We start from the raw sequence: 16,755 nt of genomic DNA on the forward strand, positions 1-16,755 counted from the left end.
GCTGATTGCCGACTCGTATCTTTAGAATGTTCTGGATTGCGCTTTTTGGAACATTTCACAAGAATGGTTTACTAAAACAAACATGGATGTAATTGATTGATTACATCGCTAATTATAAAAAGGAGGAAAATTGATAATGGTACTAAAAAGAAATGTTTTCGGAAGGAAACCATGTCATTGATATCGGAGACAGATGTTAAAAGTCTGACCGCACTATGCGTCTGCGACACGAACGGCAGCGTGCGGCCAAATATTGTTTGTATGAGATATATCGCACTACGCGTTAGGCGACAGGTTGCCTTTTGTATCAACTTTGCCCTGTTGTGTCGTGCTGCAGCAGTCGACGGCCGTATAGTGCGGTCAGACCTTTAGTTGATCGATGTATGTAAACTGCGGTTAATTTTGACTATATTGCAACATTTTTCTATTATTCTGAGCAAAAGTGCGGATCATGGCGTGATACATTGTGTGGAAAAATTACAATGTATCTAAAAAATTTGTACAGCAGCAACATGGCTGTTTTGATCCCACGTTGATCAATGAGCTCGCAGTCGGCCGTTTCAGGTGTGAGGGTTGATGAACTCCGCCAATTTACAAACAACGCCAGTCCATAAAGATTCCAATCGTCATGACAGCTAGACAGTATCGTGTGTGAGTGGTGTTGTCGATTCCGTTTCCTTAGAACGGAGGCTTCCGACAGATCCGTCGATGGGTCGGTTCGGTCTCTGGAGGGAAAGGGCAGTCTCTCGTCTATTTTTGTTGTTGGACTAGTTACGCCCATGGCGTGCTCATCATCAAAGGGCTATTAATTCTCAGCGGCCAGAAATAAAACCCGAACACGCAGCACAATTATGTACCCCACTAGTTGGTGCAACGTGCGTTCTTTCTTATTTCCGAGACGGCATCTCTCGAGTGGGTGGATTTGTCGAGCGACGACGGGAGCAATTTTTCTAAATGTTCTCTATTAGGCTCATGAGCCAAATGCGGCCAGAGACAACATCCTCCGCGTTTCTATTTGTCGGATAGATTGAGCTCCGTAGACGAGTGTCACTGTACGAATTTTAAGTTTTGGGCTGATCCAAAACCAGTGAAGTCCATATAGAAGCAACCTTGAAAGCTCATAAGATTATTACGCTTCCACCAAATACCACACCCTCACTTACTTAACCCTTGATCTTCGATAAATGTGTTTTGTCAGTGATGAAAACTTGGCCATTGAATGTCAAAATGTTACTGAAAAGTTCAATGCACTCAATGGAGTATGGAATTCTGTATGCTCGGCACAACGATGAGATATAGGAAACGGAATACGTGGGTGAGAAGTATGACGATTGTAGTTGAAATAGTGGAGAGAGTGAAGGGATTGAAATGGCAATCGACCTTGGGTCAAAGATGCTTTTTGCACAAAAAATGGTTCATTATCGGCAATTACTATTATCAACCATGCCATTTTGCTGTCTTGCTTTGTACAGTAATGGAGCGGTCTATTGTTATCTTAAAAGCACCAAGACGATGGGTCTTAGTCTACCGATGCGCGAAAAAACTGCATTATTATGGAACGTACATTACATTACGAACGTACGTACGCTAGAATTTCTGAATTTATAACCATAGCAGAATTTCCCTATGGAAATCACTAACTGCCGAGTATTTTAGATTGAGGCTTGGCATTTAGATTGTGAGCATTACATTTTAACAACAATGAAGAAGATGAAACTAGTTTTGGAAAAATATATTCATTAATAGACTTATTTTGTTTATTTTATATTGTTGCAAGATATATTAGAGTCTAAGACTCGAAATCCTTGGCGGTAGTTATCTAGGGTTTGTTTGGATTAGCTACAATTCTTATACCCGCTTTCTATTGTATTTCTAAATAATTCTAGTTCGAAATGTTGGTGAAATTTTCAGCGTGGCTGGCGGGCTTTAAACAGAAAAGATGTCAGCACTCTAAAGTATTAATCGCCAGAAAAACAATTCTAACGAAGAAAGACTAAATTTAATGGTCCTAGGAGTAGAGCTAATTTGATCAAATAATTGTCGAGATTTGCTGTAATGAAGTTAAAAGACCTAATCTTTTCTTGATACTACATATTTTGAGTCTGAAAGTTCTGCTTACCTACTATTTTGAGTCAAAGTCCTGCTTACCTACTATTTTGAGTCAAAGTCCTGCTTACCTACTATTTTGTTGTTTTTTGAGTCTGCGAAATATTTGCAAAAATAAATCGTTCGGGCCCCATTATTGTAAGACAAGGATTATTATGTTCCGTTTTCAATATAATAGTTTCGTGACAAGCCGTTGGTCCAAATACTGGAGCAGAGAGTTATGTAGTTGATGCAGCAATTAATTTCAAAGGCGACGTCCATAATAAGTGTCGTCATCAAAAAATGGATCAAGACAGGAGGCAATTCATCTTCCATTCTCTTTTGATTAAATAAATGGACTATAATCATCGATACATTACAGGAAAACTATCGTAAACTACTACAACGTATAGTAATGCGACATATTTTGGAATACCAAGTTGCGTGTCACGTAAGTGGCGAGGAGTGGATTCGAGCTAAAAATTATTCGTAATAAAGTTTCATGAACTCGTAAAACTTAGATTTGAAAGTAAATATTCCGATATTTGGTTCAAAAGTGTTCCCAAGTCTCGGAATAGATGATTTACATACGTGTGCCATCCAGTGGAGTGCTTTTCAGCACTGCCATTAAAACTAGTGGTCTGGTGTACGCATTTGTACACTTACCATACATACCAGCAAACAGGGGAGGGATATGTAAAGCAAAATTTTGACCTATCATAGCAGATTTGGGCAGTGCGGTCAGCTGAAGCCAATATGAAGGTGCAGACACACATAGTGGTATATGTCACGTGTTTTTTTTAGATAGTTTTGGACATGCTATAAAAACGCTGACATGCCTAGTCTGTGCCATCGCGATCCTCCCAAAACTCACCCCATGGAGTGTTTTCGGTGTTGTTTTATCCATGTATTACAGTGATCTATAACGGTGATTCCCATATTCGAAGACATGTACGAGAAACTTATCGAAATAGATTATTAGATCACACGAATTAACAATGATATGAAGACACGCCTATCACAGCTAGAGTATACCTAGGCGTGCCGGTCTAAAAGTCAGTGACAAATTTTAGCAATATTATAGAACGGCCATAGTTTTTGCATTTTGAAGTTGACCGATCACATTGCATTGTCCACGGTTCTCAGATCAGAAGTGAACTTTTTGTTTTCTGTGAAGAAGCGTTTAGTGCATTTTCGTAATATATTTTTGAATAATGGTTCTACGCATACGCTCCATTGTTTCGAACGCACAGTTTCGACACTTTGCGTGTATATATATTTTAAAGACGCTCGAAATGTCGACGGCCCGTTTGCCATTTAAAAAATAAAGCGTCTTTGATCCTTTGTGAGTGTGTAAAATATGCGTATAAATATGTCAGTGTGCATCGTTCACGAGAAGCGCATTATGCATCCATTATGAGTGAGTTTGCCCTGCGGTTTAAACTAAAACACGAAATATGTATTATACGTGTTTTAAAAAAAATAAACAGCCACGTTTAAAAGCACCTGCCTTTGTAATTTAATGTGACATTAACACGTTTCGGTTTTTTCTTTGTGCATTTTGCTAGTGAAGAGTAAGCATTTTGAGCAATTAAAAATTAACAGGCAAGTGTTTCCAGTGTGAAAATATGTAAATGCAGCTGGTGCGGAATGGAGCGTTTTGAGTAGTTCTGTTTAAATGATCCAACCCACATGGACAATCAATTTTGATGAAAGTTCGTTGTGTTGCGCTTGCATCAAACGAAAGAGTGATTTACGACTTGCTTTTGTTTCTTATTGTTGTCGAGAACAGAAACCGTTCGTATTAGGTGTCTATTCGCTCGGTGTGAACACGCCATTATAGTAAACAACAGAAACCGTTCGCATTAAGTGTTTGTCCGCTTGGTGTAAATGCGCCATTATGGTAAACAACGGAATATTTGTGCTTAACTTGAGTGTCAGTTTATTAAGATTATTATGTGGGGTAAACACGTAGACGAACATGCTATGCCGTACGATGAAAACCCAACAGGAGATGTTCTTATCGATTGTTCTATGCACATATGTGTGCACAGAGGCACTTGTTGAATATAGTCCTTGTTGGCTTTCCGTCGCATTGCGTAGCATGCTCGTTTGTATGTTATGTTATTGAGAGTTTTTTAACTTTAAATTTTGTAAGTTGTGAGATATTATCAATTATAATGATAACTAGTGGTCTGGTTCACGCATTAGTGCACTTGATAAACATCATGTAAAAAACGGGAGGTAGGACGACAGGGGGCTTTCTCAACGCCTTGAATTATGGCTTGTGATGCTATTTTAACGTAGATATTAGGTAATTGGTGCTCGTGGACCGCTGGTTTACTATCACTAATCACCTGATCTCGCGTTCGCCCCAAAAAGCCATCAGTGTATGCACGAGCCGTATATTACAACCAATGAGGTCTCGCGACTCATCGACCAATGATCTCTATGTACGGATAGTACTCGATGGGTATAAATACTAAGAAATTTTTGTCCTTACATTCATTCGGAGCTGGCAGGTCGACGAATTAAGAAAAATTAACTACCTCTACTACGTATTTCACTCCGATCTCGGAAACCCCTCTATAAATCCACGCTGGACTATTGTTGAATTTAGTTTTCTAGCCTAGAATAATGCATGTATTTTAGGGTAAACGGGTTACATCCCAAATGTCAATCGCTAACAGGATAACCACCGCTACGAAAGTCGCTCGCGCGGATCTCTTGTCGCACAGGAAAACTGCCAAAATATTGGTCAGCAATTGCTTTTTTGGGCAATTTTGAGCAAAATTCGGACAATTGTCTGTGCGACGAATTTTCGTGCGACAGGAGACCGCGCTATCGATTTTCGTAGCGGCGTTTATCCTGGTAGCGATTCACATTTGAGATGTAATCACCGAACCGTATCTTAGAATGCCTAGCCTAGAAGAATGCAAGGATTAGGTTAGCGTGCTTGAGCTAAAAATGGTTGTCATCTTGCACATGTGACGTTAATCGAACAGAATTCGGGTGTAGTTGCACGTGCAGAATGCATATGTTTGGGAGGTCGCACGTGTATGCATATCCTTATACAAACAAGTTTCTCCTACATTTCTTCAAATATGGAATTCACCGTTATCGATCACTGTCAAGCAAGGATAAAATATCACCGAAAACATTCCTGGGGGGGGGGGTGGTAATTTTTGGGACTGTGTACCACGTATATGGGCTAGGGGTGCTACGTTTTTTCGCATGTTTCACATTTCATGTTTTCCGTCTAATAAACAATTATTTAAACCGCCCAATAAGTCATTTTACGGCTCTGTCTCCTGACAGTCAGTTCCTACACTACTTTCATAGAAATTCTACGAATCAGTTTAAATTTAAGCTGATTGGTTAGTAAAAGTAGCTGGCAAAAAGGCATTAGCCACATTTCATTGCATAGGCGAGCGTTCTAAAATTTGTCAGTAGACTACCTTGTTTGTTTGGTGCTGCATGTCATGTACTTTTTCTAGTGGGAGTGGTAATGATAGTTTTGCACCCGCGTAAACATACACTTTTACCTTGACATGTGTAATTCTTTCATAAATAGCATATATCGGTGGACAAATATAATTTTGTATTGTTTGCACACCGGTTAATATCTGTGTAAGTGCAGTGCGAATGAGTAGGTAGGGGGCAATGATACTCGTACGCTACAAGTTGCATTTCAATTGCATGTCTCGACGTGTGCAATTGGCAATTACATCAACCGTTACGCTCACATCGCTCTGTTCATGGTTACGCTATTTTTCTTGTGGAGTATGATTCTATTTGTGATGATGCAACGACAAACTTAAAAATTTAAAAAGTAATCCTAGTTGTGTTTGCCACAGTATTTTTTTATAAATGGTTTAAAACCAATTCTTAGAAGCGAGGTTATATATTTGTTATATCATTTTGCACATGTAAAAAATGCTAGCATGCCCAATATATGCTATCGCAATCCTGGTCAAAGCTCACCCCCTGGAATGTTTTGGTGATATTTTATCTTTGTATTGACATTGTGACAGTGGTCGATAACGGTGAATCCCATATTCGAAGAACTGTAGGAGGAACTTGACGTGTAAATTAACAATGACATACGACACACCCATTCACAGCTGGAGTCTATCTTGTCATGCCGTGCCGTATGTATTTATTTATACCAGGAAGGTCTAACAGGTAACATTTGATAGATGACCTGGCCAGAAACAATGTACATTTGATAGATGTATTATACAGAGTGAATACATAAAAATTAACATTCACAGATACGTTAATGGTCATATTTGTAAATTTTCAGCATTTTATACAATTCAGAGAAGTTCGAGATTGTTGAAAACTCTAGATTTGCGATAAAATGGGTAAGGTTGCCAATTTGTTGGAACGTTTCAATGAAAATTAGATAAATTGGCAAACTCTGATAGGAAAAGATCGACCTGGAGTCGCAAATCCATGGACTGGCCAGCAGAAACCAGTGGGATTTGAACCCGTGATCATATGCTAACCACTAGTCTATTCTACTAGTTACATATGCACTCGCTACTGTGACGTCACGTCGTGCATGAATATTTCCAATGGTTTTGCTTGATACGTTATAGTGGTACTGCCGTATAATATGAATAGATTTTATCGACCACTGCTGTTACGTACACATTACGGAACACATGAATATGTCCATATAGAATGTACCAAAGAACACTTTTCATATTGCTGTTCATCTGCGCTGTGCCAATATGAATAGACCTTGAATCAAAAGCTTTCTTCAGACAAAGGGATATTTTTCATTCGCCCAAGTGCAGTACGTTTAAAGCATTATGCTAACCACTAACTAATTCTGTTTTACGCCTTTAGCCGAATTTGGCCATATTTGTACCCAATCTTAAATAGAAGCCATATTCGTACGTACTACTCTAAATTACAGTGATTTACCGGTCTAAATGTGTCAAGATGTCCAAACGTCGTGTCTGGGAATGTCGCATTTATACGACAGTTTCGCACGATTTGTGCATATTTTCTTCTTGCTCTTTTTCTTTTACCTAATATCGGCCACTCTTTGTAGACGTCACGTCACGGCTTTTTCTTTCGGCTTAACGCTCATCAGATCATCGTCATCGACTCCATTGTCGTTCTGTTGGAGTGTGACCGGACGGATCGATCTCACGACTCCTCTGGCACATCTTCGTTCGATTCTGTCACAACGATCGGGTCAGAGGTTCACAACCCCACTTTGGTTTATTGTTATGGCCGTCGAAGGACTCGTTACGACCGTCCTGTTTGTTTGTGCACTTTTTGTCCGGTCGTTGCACCGTCTCTCGGCTAGACGTCAATTAATTAATAAACCTATCGAGACTGGTGCACCGTTCTGATTTATTTATTTATTTTAAACAGACCATTGTGGCATAACAGGAATTCCTAAAGCGCCACAATGGTCAAAAAATATAACACAAAAAAGAAAAAAAACAAAATAACAATTAAACATAAACATAAATACATCCATACATACATAAAAAATAGCATTTATAATAACAGATAAAGTAAAAATATCAAATAAAATATAGCATAAGGAATGCCTTGCACCTACAGCCAGTTTCAATAAATATGTAAGAAACAACTACAAATACAAAACATCCCTGTAAGGCCCAAATGGAAGAGAGTTAATCAAAATTTCACTCATAAATCACAATCAATCATGAAAACAATGATGAGCGCAGACTACCAGATAAATGGGTTAGAGTAATTTCCGACAATTTACGCTCACTAAGGTGGAAAATATCACATTCAGTCTCGGCAGCAACGATTTCATTAAGAAGTCGGATAGCTCTTGGAATAGGAGCCATTCGAAAAAGGACTGTGCGGGCAGGAGGTACAGCCAGCAAATGATGATGTCTACCACGCACATAGTGAATAGGGACATAAAGCCCCAACTGCTCCAGCAACAACGGGCATGACGTATTACCACGTAAGAGCAGGAGAACGAAACGAATTAATGAGAAGTTTCTCCGAAGTTCAAGGGAATTATACCCAAGCATGCCCAAAAGGAAAGGAGTGGGGTAGAGATATGGGTAATACCCATATTCTTTCCTATATAGGAAACGAAGAAATGCTTTTTGCACTTTCTCAATCATCAGAGAGTAATTTGCTTCATGCGGATTCCACACAATCGCATTATACTCTAGCTTACTTCTCACAAGCGAATTGAAAATCAAGCGAGAAGACAAAGGATTGGAGAATAATCTTGCATATCTCAAAACAAATCCAAGTCGACGAAAGGAAACGTCAGCGACTTTTTTGATATGGTTGTGAAAGGTGAGCTGAGGATCAAAAGTGATACCCAAATCGACAATAGATTCCACACGCTTCAACAAGACGGATCTAATGGAATATCCGTGACAATAGAGTGAATGTGGACGTCCATAGCTCATAATTGCACATTTGTTTAAATTAAGTTCAAGGCCTAAACTAGAACTGAACTCCAAGACAGCGTTAATATCAGCTTGAAGGAGAGAGGCTTGCCTCTCATCCTTGACAGCAAAAAATAATTTAACGTCGTCAGCAAACAAGAGACATGATGCATTACATAAAACTCTAGGGAGGTTATTAATAAGAATTGTAAATAGTAATGGGCCTAAAGTGGACCCCTGAGTAACACCAGATCGAGTAAAAAATGAAGGAGATTCATAAAGACCATATCTAACAAATTGCTTCCTATCACTAAGATAAGAAGCAAAGAGTTTAAGAAGACGCGTTGAAAAACCCACTTCAGCTAACCTGATCAAAAGAGCGTCATTATTGACTTGATCAAAGGCTTTACGAAAGTCAAAGTAGGCTACATCAACTTGCTGACCAACGTCAACTTTAGACATGATCAAATGTGTGAAGCAGGCGAGATTAGTGGTAGTGGAACGACAGGGTGTAAAACCATGTTGCTCATCACACAATAATCTTTTAAACTGCGCAAGAATCAAACGGTGAAGGATGATGTCAAAAATTTTGGGAATAGCCGAGATAATAGCAATAGGTCTATAATTTTCAACCTCATTTTTAGAGCCACTCTTATGAATAGGAATGACTCTAGATAATTTCCATTTTTCAGGATAATTACCAGAAGCAAGAATAAGGTTAAAAATAAACTGAAGATTATTAAACTGAAATTTATCTCGGATCTGATCCCAATTTTTATAATCGGATACGTGTTGGAGATTTGTAAATGGCGATTAAATGGGCGTGTGTTGTCTCTAAAGATAATTTTAAATGTGTCTATTGTGTTTGGTTTTGTTGGGTGTCGTACGACCGGAAGTGATTGTTTGTTCAATGGTTCGACGTTTCGAAAATGGTCGATTTCTCTCGGTTGCTGCGAATATGGAAAGGAAATGCAATTTTGTTTAAATGTATTGAATGTGTATTCTTATTAATTGTTGATGTAATGAACGTTTACAGTACGTGTGCTGGAATGTCTCCGGTTGGCCTTGTTCAATTATTTATTGTTTTAATTAACAATTTGATTTTTTTTGGTATTTTATTTTGTAAGTGTTTATGGGAAATCCGCTAATAATTTGTGAATTTTAAAAACGATTGTCTTGTTTTGTACGAGTTGTTATGTACTCTTCTGTGATGATAGTGGCGCAGTTCGATTCAGTGTTTTCACACCAACGATATTACTAACGATATTTTCAGTTCCTAAATAGCAACCACAGGTTGCAATATGGGAACTGGATATGGAAAATATTGCAAGTAATATCGTCGGTGTGGACGGCCCCATTGTATCATAGAGAGTAAGTAACCCGACTTTTCCGCTCGGTCAATAAGCGCCCCGACATAACCGCGCCGCGACAAAACCGCGATAGATATAACCGCGCACCGACAAAACCGCCCTAGCAAAAAGCGCTCGGCGACAAAACCGCACCAGACTTCGATCTCGATGGTCTGTTTTCTTAACACGAAACTTTAGCAAACATTAATAATTTAAATATCGATCTTATCTATATATTCTGACGCGGTTTTGTAGCTGAGCGCTTTTTTGTTAGGGCAGTTTTGTCGGTGCGCGGTCGTGTCTGTCGCGGTTTTGGCTCCCGCGGTTTTGTCGCGGCGCGGTTATGTCGGAGCGCTTATTTACCGGGCGGTTTTGACTGGACACCATCACGGATACACGATATTAGCTAAATTACTGTGTGTGCCATGTGTTTCTGTGCGCGTCTTGTGTCCTAGTGTGCGCCTTGTGTTTGTGTTCTAATTTAGACAGGCCACTATACAAAATAAAAATAGATGGTGCTCCCCCCCCCCCCTCTTCCAAAGAGATTCATTAAAATCATTATTCTACGATTAATTTCACGATGTCACTCAACTGTTAAAACATTGCGGCTAAATAGGTTTAGAGAGCTAAGTACGTTTTGGATGGTTGCGACCGTGCGGCACGACGCGGTAAGACGACACAGTTCCTAAACCCTTCGTTTCGGTTTAGTAACTTGATAACTGCCGATCTGAATTATTGGGTAGGTTCGTGAGAATAAAACTCACACGCGGTTAATTCAACAAATTGCAATATTTTATTTCTGGTTTATATGCCATAATGAAAGTTTTATAAATATATACCAGGAAGGCATCACAGGAAAACCTCAATGCGCCTTCGTGGCAAATTGCTAACATCGATATACAATTTTTAGAATAATTTTAACAAAGCATCATATGTAGATAAATTTTGATGAACTTATCTTTTCAGAGCATTTTTTTTATATCTTAATATATTTGAAAACGTCGATAATGTGTAAAGTTGCTAAATTTGTAGGAACCATTTCAACGAAAATCAGATAAATTGTCAAACTTGATAAATATAAGAAACGATCGATCTGGAGTCACAAACCAAGGTCTGCCCAGCAGCATCCAATGGGACTCGAACCTGTGACCACTATGTTCAAAAGCATATATGCTTACCACTAGTCCACGCTGTTGGTAATAAATAAAATAAAATAAAAAAGCGGCCATAAAAATGCTCCCCGAAAGCTAGAAGATTTATGGTGACTTTGGAAATGCATCTTTAGATACAACGAACGATGAGCCAAATCCAAAATACTTTGTGCAGAAACTTCTGCAACCAAATTTGGCGAATTCTCTAGATTATTCTCAAGTTGACGCAATTTGAATCAATTTCGAATAAACCGCTATCCACTGCTTGTTCGACCGAACCAAATATCCGATTCTCCTCGCTCTTTGAATGATCTCTTTCTGTCTCGCGTTACACCAAACATTTGGAACATCACGAAACTTACACACGGACAACAATGATAATCTGTCGTGACCTCTGATCTAGTTGTGACCGCTTCGGGGAGAGTGCGGTAACCCTCCATTGGCGAGTAACGGCCTCTCACTCCTCTCTGTACAAAATACGTATAATATAAGGTTGTGCTGACCCACTATTTCATTCACCGACCGAAATTGCTTCTACTCGAGAGCTTCCTTCTTCCTTCTATGCCGGTTTTTAGAGCTTCGTGTGCTCTCTCTCTTTCTCTCGGGTCACGCGATGGAACGTGTTTCTGAACATCTGATATAATTCAGGTCCAATTTTGACCGTGGCGTGCTCTGAGGCCGTTCCGCAAGGAGTATCGTGATCGATAGACTATGTAAATCGGTTACCATGCTATTTTGTTAGTATAATATGAACGTTTCGATTTGGGATTATCTACGTAATTTGACTTTTTGATGGGAATGATCTGTCGTTTTTTTGTGGTTTGACGACACTGTCTATTACTTTGGCCAATTCAAGGTAAAATTGTCTATTAGGTTGCTATGTTCCAAACTGTATTATATGTAGATCTCACTTGCTAAAATCTGTACTGGGTTAAACGCGGGAGGCATTCAAACACTATTAGGGAAGAATAAAGCTTTATATTATTTAAATATTACCCCTATTTATTTCCCACTGCCTTTTTACAAGGTATGCTAGGCTTTGACTCACTATCTTCGAGAAGAATTATTGCCATTTCCAAATATTTCTTTGGAGTATTAAAGGGAAGACTTGACAACCCTTCGATTTTTTTGGAATTTAAATTTTCGGCGCCTGAATGTGATAGAGCTTTGCGTCATCATTTACTTTTCCAACCTATTCCTGCGAAAACGTCCGAAATTCTTCTAGATACATACGGTTCCTTGTAAAGGATGGACACAATACATTGTGGTACTTGGTGATATGTGTCTAATTTCGAGTGACATATTCTGTCACATTTCATCAAGGCAATCAATATTCATCGCTCTGCAGTCTTGCGTCGAGTTTTAATCATTTTTCGTCAAGTCACCTCTTACTAATTTTTATGACGTAGTCTTGAATTAGCTGCGATCAATATCGTGCACTTTTTGCTCGAATTTCTCCGAGCGATTCGTTCTGATTGGAAGTGGTATGTCTGCGAAACACTTAAATTTATATGCTCGAAATCGATCGATTTTAGGTCGCGTTTCTCATCCGTTTAATTTTAACCGTTAACCGTCGTCTTTGTTTCGAAAGGAGATAAGAATATAAAAAAAAGAAGCAAAACCGAAACTGCTAACCGGTGCGTCTTTTTTTCGTCTCTGGTGTTTTTCGATTTCAATGCTGTGGTGTATAATATTATATTATGCAGTTAATTACGTACTCGTCTTGCTGAGAATTAATTAATTGCGATTCCTTGTAAATACGCGGCAGAAAAATCACACGTAACAGTTTATGGTATTCGCACACGCGTTTATATGTATTCGTGTTTACAACCATTTTTAATTGTCTTCATCTGTATTCATAGTTCATCTCGCTTCGTTCCCATCGGCGGTACATTAGGTCACATCAGGTTGTGGATGTTGCTGCGTATATGAACCATATGAACATAAATCGTATGAGAGAGATAAATCGACCAACCTTTATTCCGAAATTTGTTTTGGACAATCAATTAAGAAATCAACATTCCACTTACTAGTGTATCGCTTCGAGATTACGAGCGATAAATCGTGACGAAAAGTTGTCCAACTAATTGCGACCACAAATAAGTGACAGTAATCGGTGTTGTTTTTTTACCATTACATTTTTGTATCACATTGTAACGGAAAATCCACAAAGTTATGGACATCCATCAGGGGAAATTTCTTTTTAAGCTGTGCTGTGGTTTTAGAAGGCATTATTTTCGCTTGTATAACGTTGAATTTCATTATGCTTTCAGTGTCTATATCTTCTATTTTATAAAGTCAAATAATTGTTTGTCTGGATCTAGATTGTTTTTGTTAAAGATATTGGAGGTCTTTGAAGGGTTATTTTATCAACATTTACCCGTCCGAGCAATACCGACTAGTATTAGCTATATTTTGTTTTATTTTATTCAATCAATAAATCATGCACAATCGTTAAACAGATTGCTCCAAAGCGACTGCTATACATATTAAAAACTATTAATTATATATTTACGTACATACATATGTATAATATATGGTCAAACATTGTGCAGAAGTTCTATACAAGGCAAACACAGACATGGATTAATATCCACAGAGATATCTAGACGAATTTTGCAGCATTTTATACAAATCAGCGAAAATTGAGACGCTGAATAACTCGAAATTTTTTTTCGAAAGAGATAGGACAGGGGTGCCAATTTGTTGGAACCGTTTCAATGAAATCAGATAAATTGGCAAACTCTGGTAGGAAGCGATAGACCTGGAGTCACAAACCAAGGTCTGGCCAGCAGCAACCAGTGTGACTCGAACCCGTGATCACTTTGTTCAAACGCAAATGTGCTTACCAATAGTCCGCGCTGCTGGTAATAAATAAAATAAATTGTCGCGGTTATAGAAATACTCCCGGAAAACTAGAAAATTTATGGTGAATTTGGAAACGTATCTTTAGATACATATCCAAGGTCTGGCCAGAGGCACACACACCCCAGGGATAGAACCCGTGACCACACAATTGAAAGCATAACATGCTAATTTGATGGAGGAACTGCTTCAACAATCAAATCAGATTGATTTAATTGTTGAATCAAATTGACAAGCCCTGATAGGAAACGATCGACTCGAAATAACAAATATCCAAGTCTGAACTGCAGCATTTAAGATTATACTCGGAATAAATTATTTTCAATCGAAGTCAGCTCTCGGGATCGAACCCGGTGACCTCTCGTTGCTTAATTATCAACGCAACCACCGAGCCACGCTGCTGGCTAATGTCTGGTTCATTGTTGCTTTGAAAGATCTGCTGCCAACTTACTACCTACTACTTCATACAGATAAGTTGTCCAACATGCTGTAAGACAAATCTGTTATTAGTGTTATTACACACGCTCTTTGACTATTTAGAATAATTCCAGTCAACCTACCGTATGTATATAGAGACCTCCGTTACTTTTACTCAAACTCTTGGGAACTGAACATCACTCGGATGTCGAGATTATTATTACCCATCCTATTGTATCTCTATCGCCAATTAACGGTTGAAAAATTATTTAAAATAAAAAATCGGTCAACTTTTCAATGGTGTCGTTGAACGTGCACACACACACACACACACATTCGGTGCAATTGCAGATAAGGTTCATGTAACGAACCGTTTCTGGGTTAAGAGTCTATTAGTGCCCTTTGACGCTATCTTTAACACGCTAAGCGCCCGTCTTGTGTCAGCAGTTTCTCGTGTATGTGCTCTTCATTTCCTTCGCGTTGTAAAAAAATATGTTGAAAAAAAATACTTAATTCTAGTTTGAACTCAGCGGGGGACCGATATCATGCACGTATTTACTCGTGTCTTGGCGTGTGGTAAATCAAACACACGTGTTTCAGAAGGATTGATGCATTTCGTATTTGTGTATTTAATTAAAGTGCCTTTTTTTCTGGTATTTGTATGTGTTTTGATTTTTTAATGTACTCTTCTCTTGTCTGCTTCATATACTAACTAGATAGGGTTTGGGAAAACTTGAGCCGCATTGCGGCTTCCAGTCGTGTCAGAAACGTAACCGAAAAGTTGACCCATTTCGACGCGAGCCGCAGTTTGTCTTTTGCGTAGGAGAAGGAGAGCCTCTCAACATTTACATTTGTAATGAGATGAAATTTCGTAGAGCGCTTCGTAATTAACTTATCGCGTCACTCTTGCATCGCACGCTCATGAACAGTTTTGTTTGTGCGTTGCATATTTTCATTAAGTATACCGTCGGATGTTAATCTTGAATGTTGTTTTTTTTGTTTCTTTTTTGCAACGTCAAAGAAAAACTGTCAGTTGAATGGTCGACACGCCTGTCAACTGCACAGTTTATCTGACCTAATGTATACACGTATTATATGTGGCGCTATTTTAATTAAATATTCCGTTGAATGTGAGCTGATTAGTGGCATTCATTATGTGATATTTTTAAAATTATTTTTGGAAGAAGTGAAACTATGGCTGGTGGAATGACATGTTAGGGGAAGGAGGCAGATTTCTGAATGTGGAGCGATACAGGGTGAGAGCGGGGCTCGTGCGTTGATTCAAGCTTGCATGTATGTATTTCGATATTTTAAAACGAATGCGAAAGAGATACTAGACAAAACCAACAATCTGCTATGTGAATATGTTGTATGTATTCAAATACTACATATCATCATCATTCACCATCCTCTGCTGGATGAAGATCTCCTCTCCGAAATGCTTTTGAGCAATTCTTAGGACGCATACACACTCAATCGTACAGCACGCCATGTCTAGGTAGACTCCGGCTTTGATGGGCGTATCTTCACATCAATTCCAACGATCTTATTATTTCGACAAGTTTCCCCTACATTTTTCTGATATGGGAATCACCGTTATCGATGACTGTCAAATACAATGATAAAATATCACCGAAACTCTTCCAGGGGCTGAGTTATGGATTGAATGGCCAAAGTATAAATCAGGCGTGCTAGTATTTTATTACACGTAAAAAACTATCAAAAAAAAAATGCGTCCTGCGTACTATGTGTGTCACATTTCAGAAAGAACAGCGCATTTTGTTACATATCTGTAACCTCATTTCTAAGATCAAAATGGTTTGTGAGTTTTCTACCGAGGGGAAATATTTACATTACATATTTTGCTCTTAGAGGTTTTTATTATGTCTTCGTCATCATCATTTACAGCTATTCACCATTCGCTGCTGGATGAAGGTCTCTCCAACACGCTTCCATTCGCCTCTGTTTTGCGCAAATCTCAATTAAGTAAAATTTCTCCCCACACATTTTTTTCTAATTTCATCTAACCATCTCACTTAAAGCCTTCCTTTTACCCTTTTACATTCTCTCGGGTAACTATTCTAGCACTTCTTTCGTCTATATATCTAACTGCGCGACCCGCCCATTGACATGTCAATCTATCGATTAACGTCCATAAATAGTCATGCGAGTTACTTGTTTCCTGACACATTGAAACAACCCTTAAAACGCTTTCATATGACGTCATTTCCGCGTTGCGGATTGCGACAAGTAGATGACGCACAGACCTTTCGGCTTGACTTCGATATGGTCGATAACCATACTGCAGTTAGGATTACTTAAAAGTGATAAGATGCTAAATAACATATGTACATGTTTGCGTTGTGCGCAATCTTAATGTTACGAAACTTAACTTATACACACACATACATACATAATAAACTGGTATTTTAGAGACTAATTAAGAATTTCACATTCGTTTTATTTTTTTACACGTCGGTT

General features: G+C 38.6%; 2 protein-coding genes across 2 annotated transcripts in view; both read left to right on the forward strand.

The window, feature by feature from the left end:
* The window catches only part of Pli (E3 ubiquitin-protein ligase pellino), a 79,205-nt gene that overhangs the window by 11,704 nt on the left and 50,746 nt on the right, over positions 1–16,755 (forward strand). The gene's annotated exons all lie outside the window — the stretch shown is intronic.
* LOC143920898 (uncharacterized) lies at positions 1,502–7,522 on the forward strand. The gene is made up of 2 exons (XM_077443914.1): positions 1,502–3,000; positions 6,120–7,522. Exon 2 carries the CDS (start codon positions 7,029–7,031, stop codon positions 7,455–7,457), a length of 429 nt encoding a protein of 142 aa, XP_077300040.1. The 5' UTR covers positions 1,502–3,000; positions 6,120–7,028; the 3' UTR covers positions 7,458–7,522.

This window comes from Arctopsyche grandis, chromosome 13 (genome assembly GCF_051622035.1).
Source record: "Arctopsyche grandis isolate Sample6627 chromosome 13, ASM5162203v2, whole genome shotgun sequence".
Lineage (NCBI taxonomy): Eukaryota > Metazoa > Arthropoda > Insecta > Trichoptera > Hydropsychidae > Arctopsyche > Arctopsyche grandis.

Bases quoted from the DNA above. Each gene is read 5' to 3' on its own strand.
- LOC143920898 (XM_077443914.1), top strand. From the start codon at position 7,029: ATGTGTCAAGATGTCCAAACGTCGTGTCTGGGAATGTCGCATTTATAC.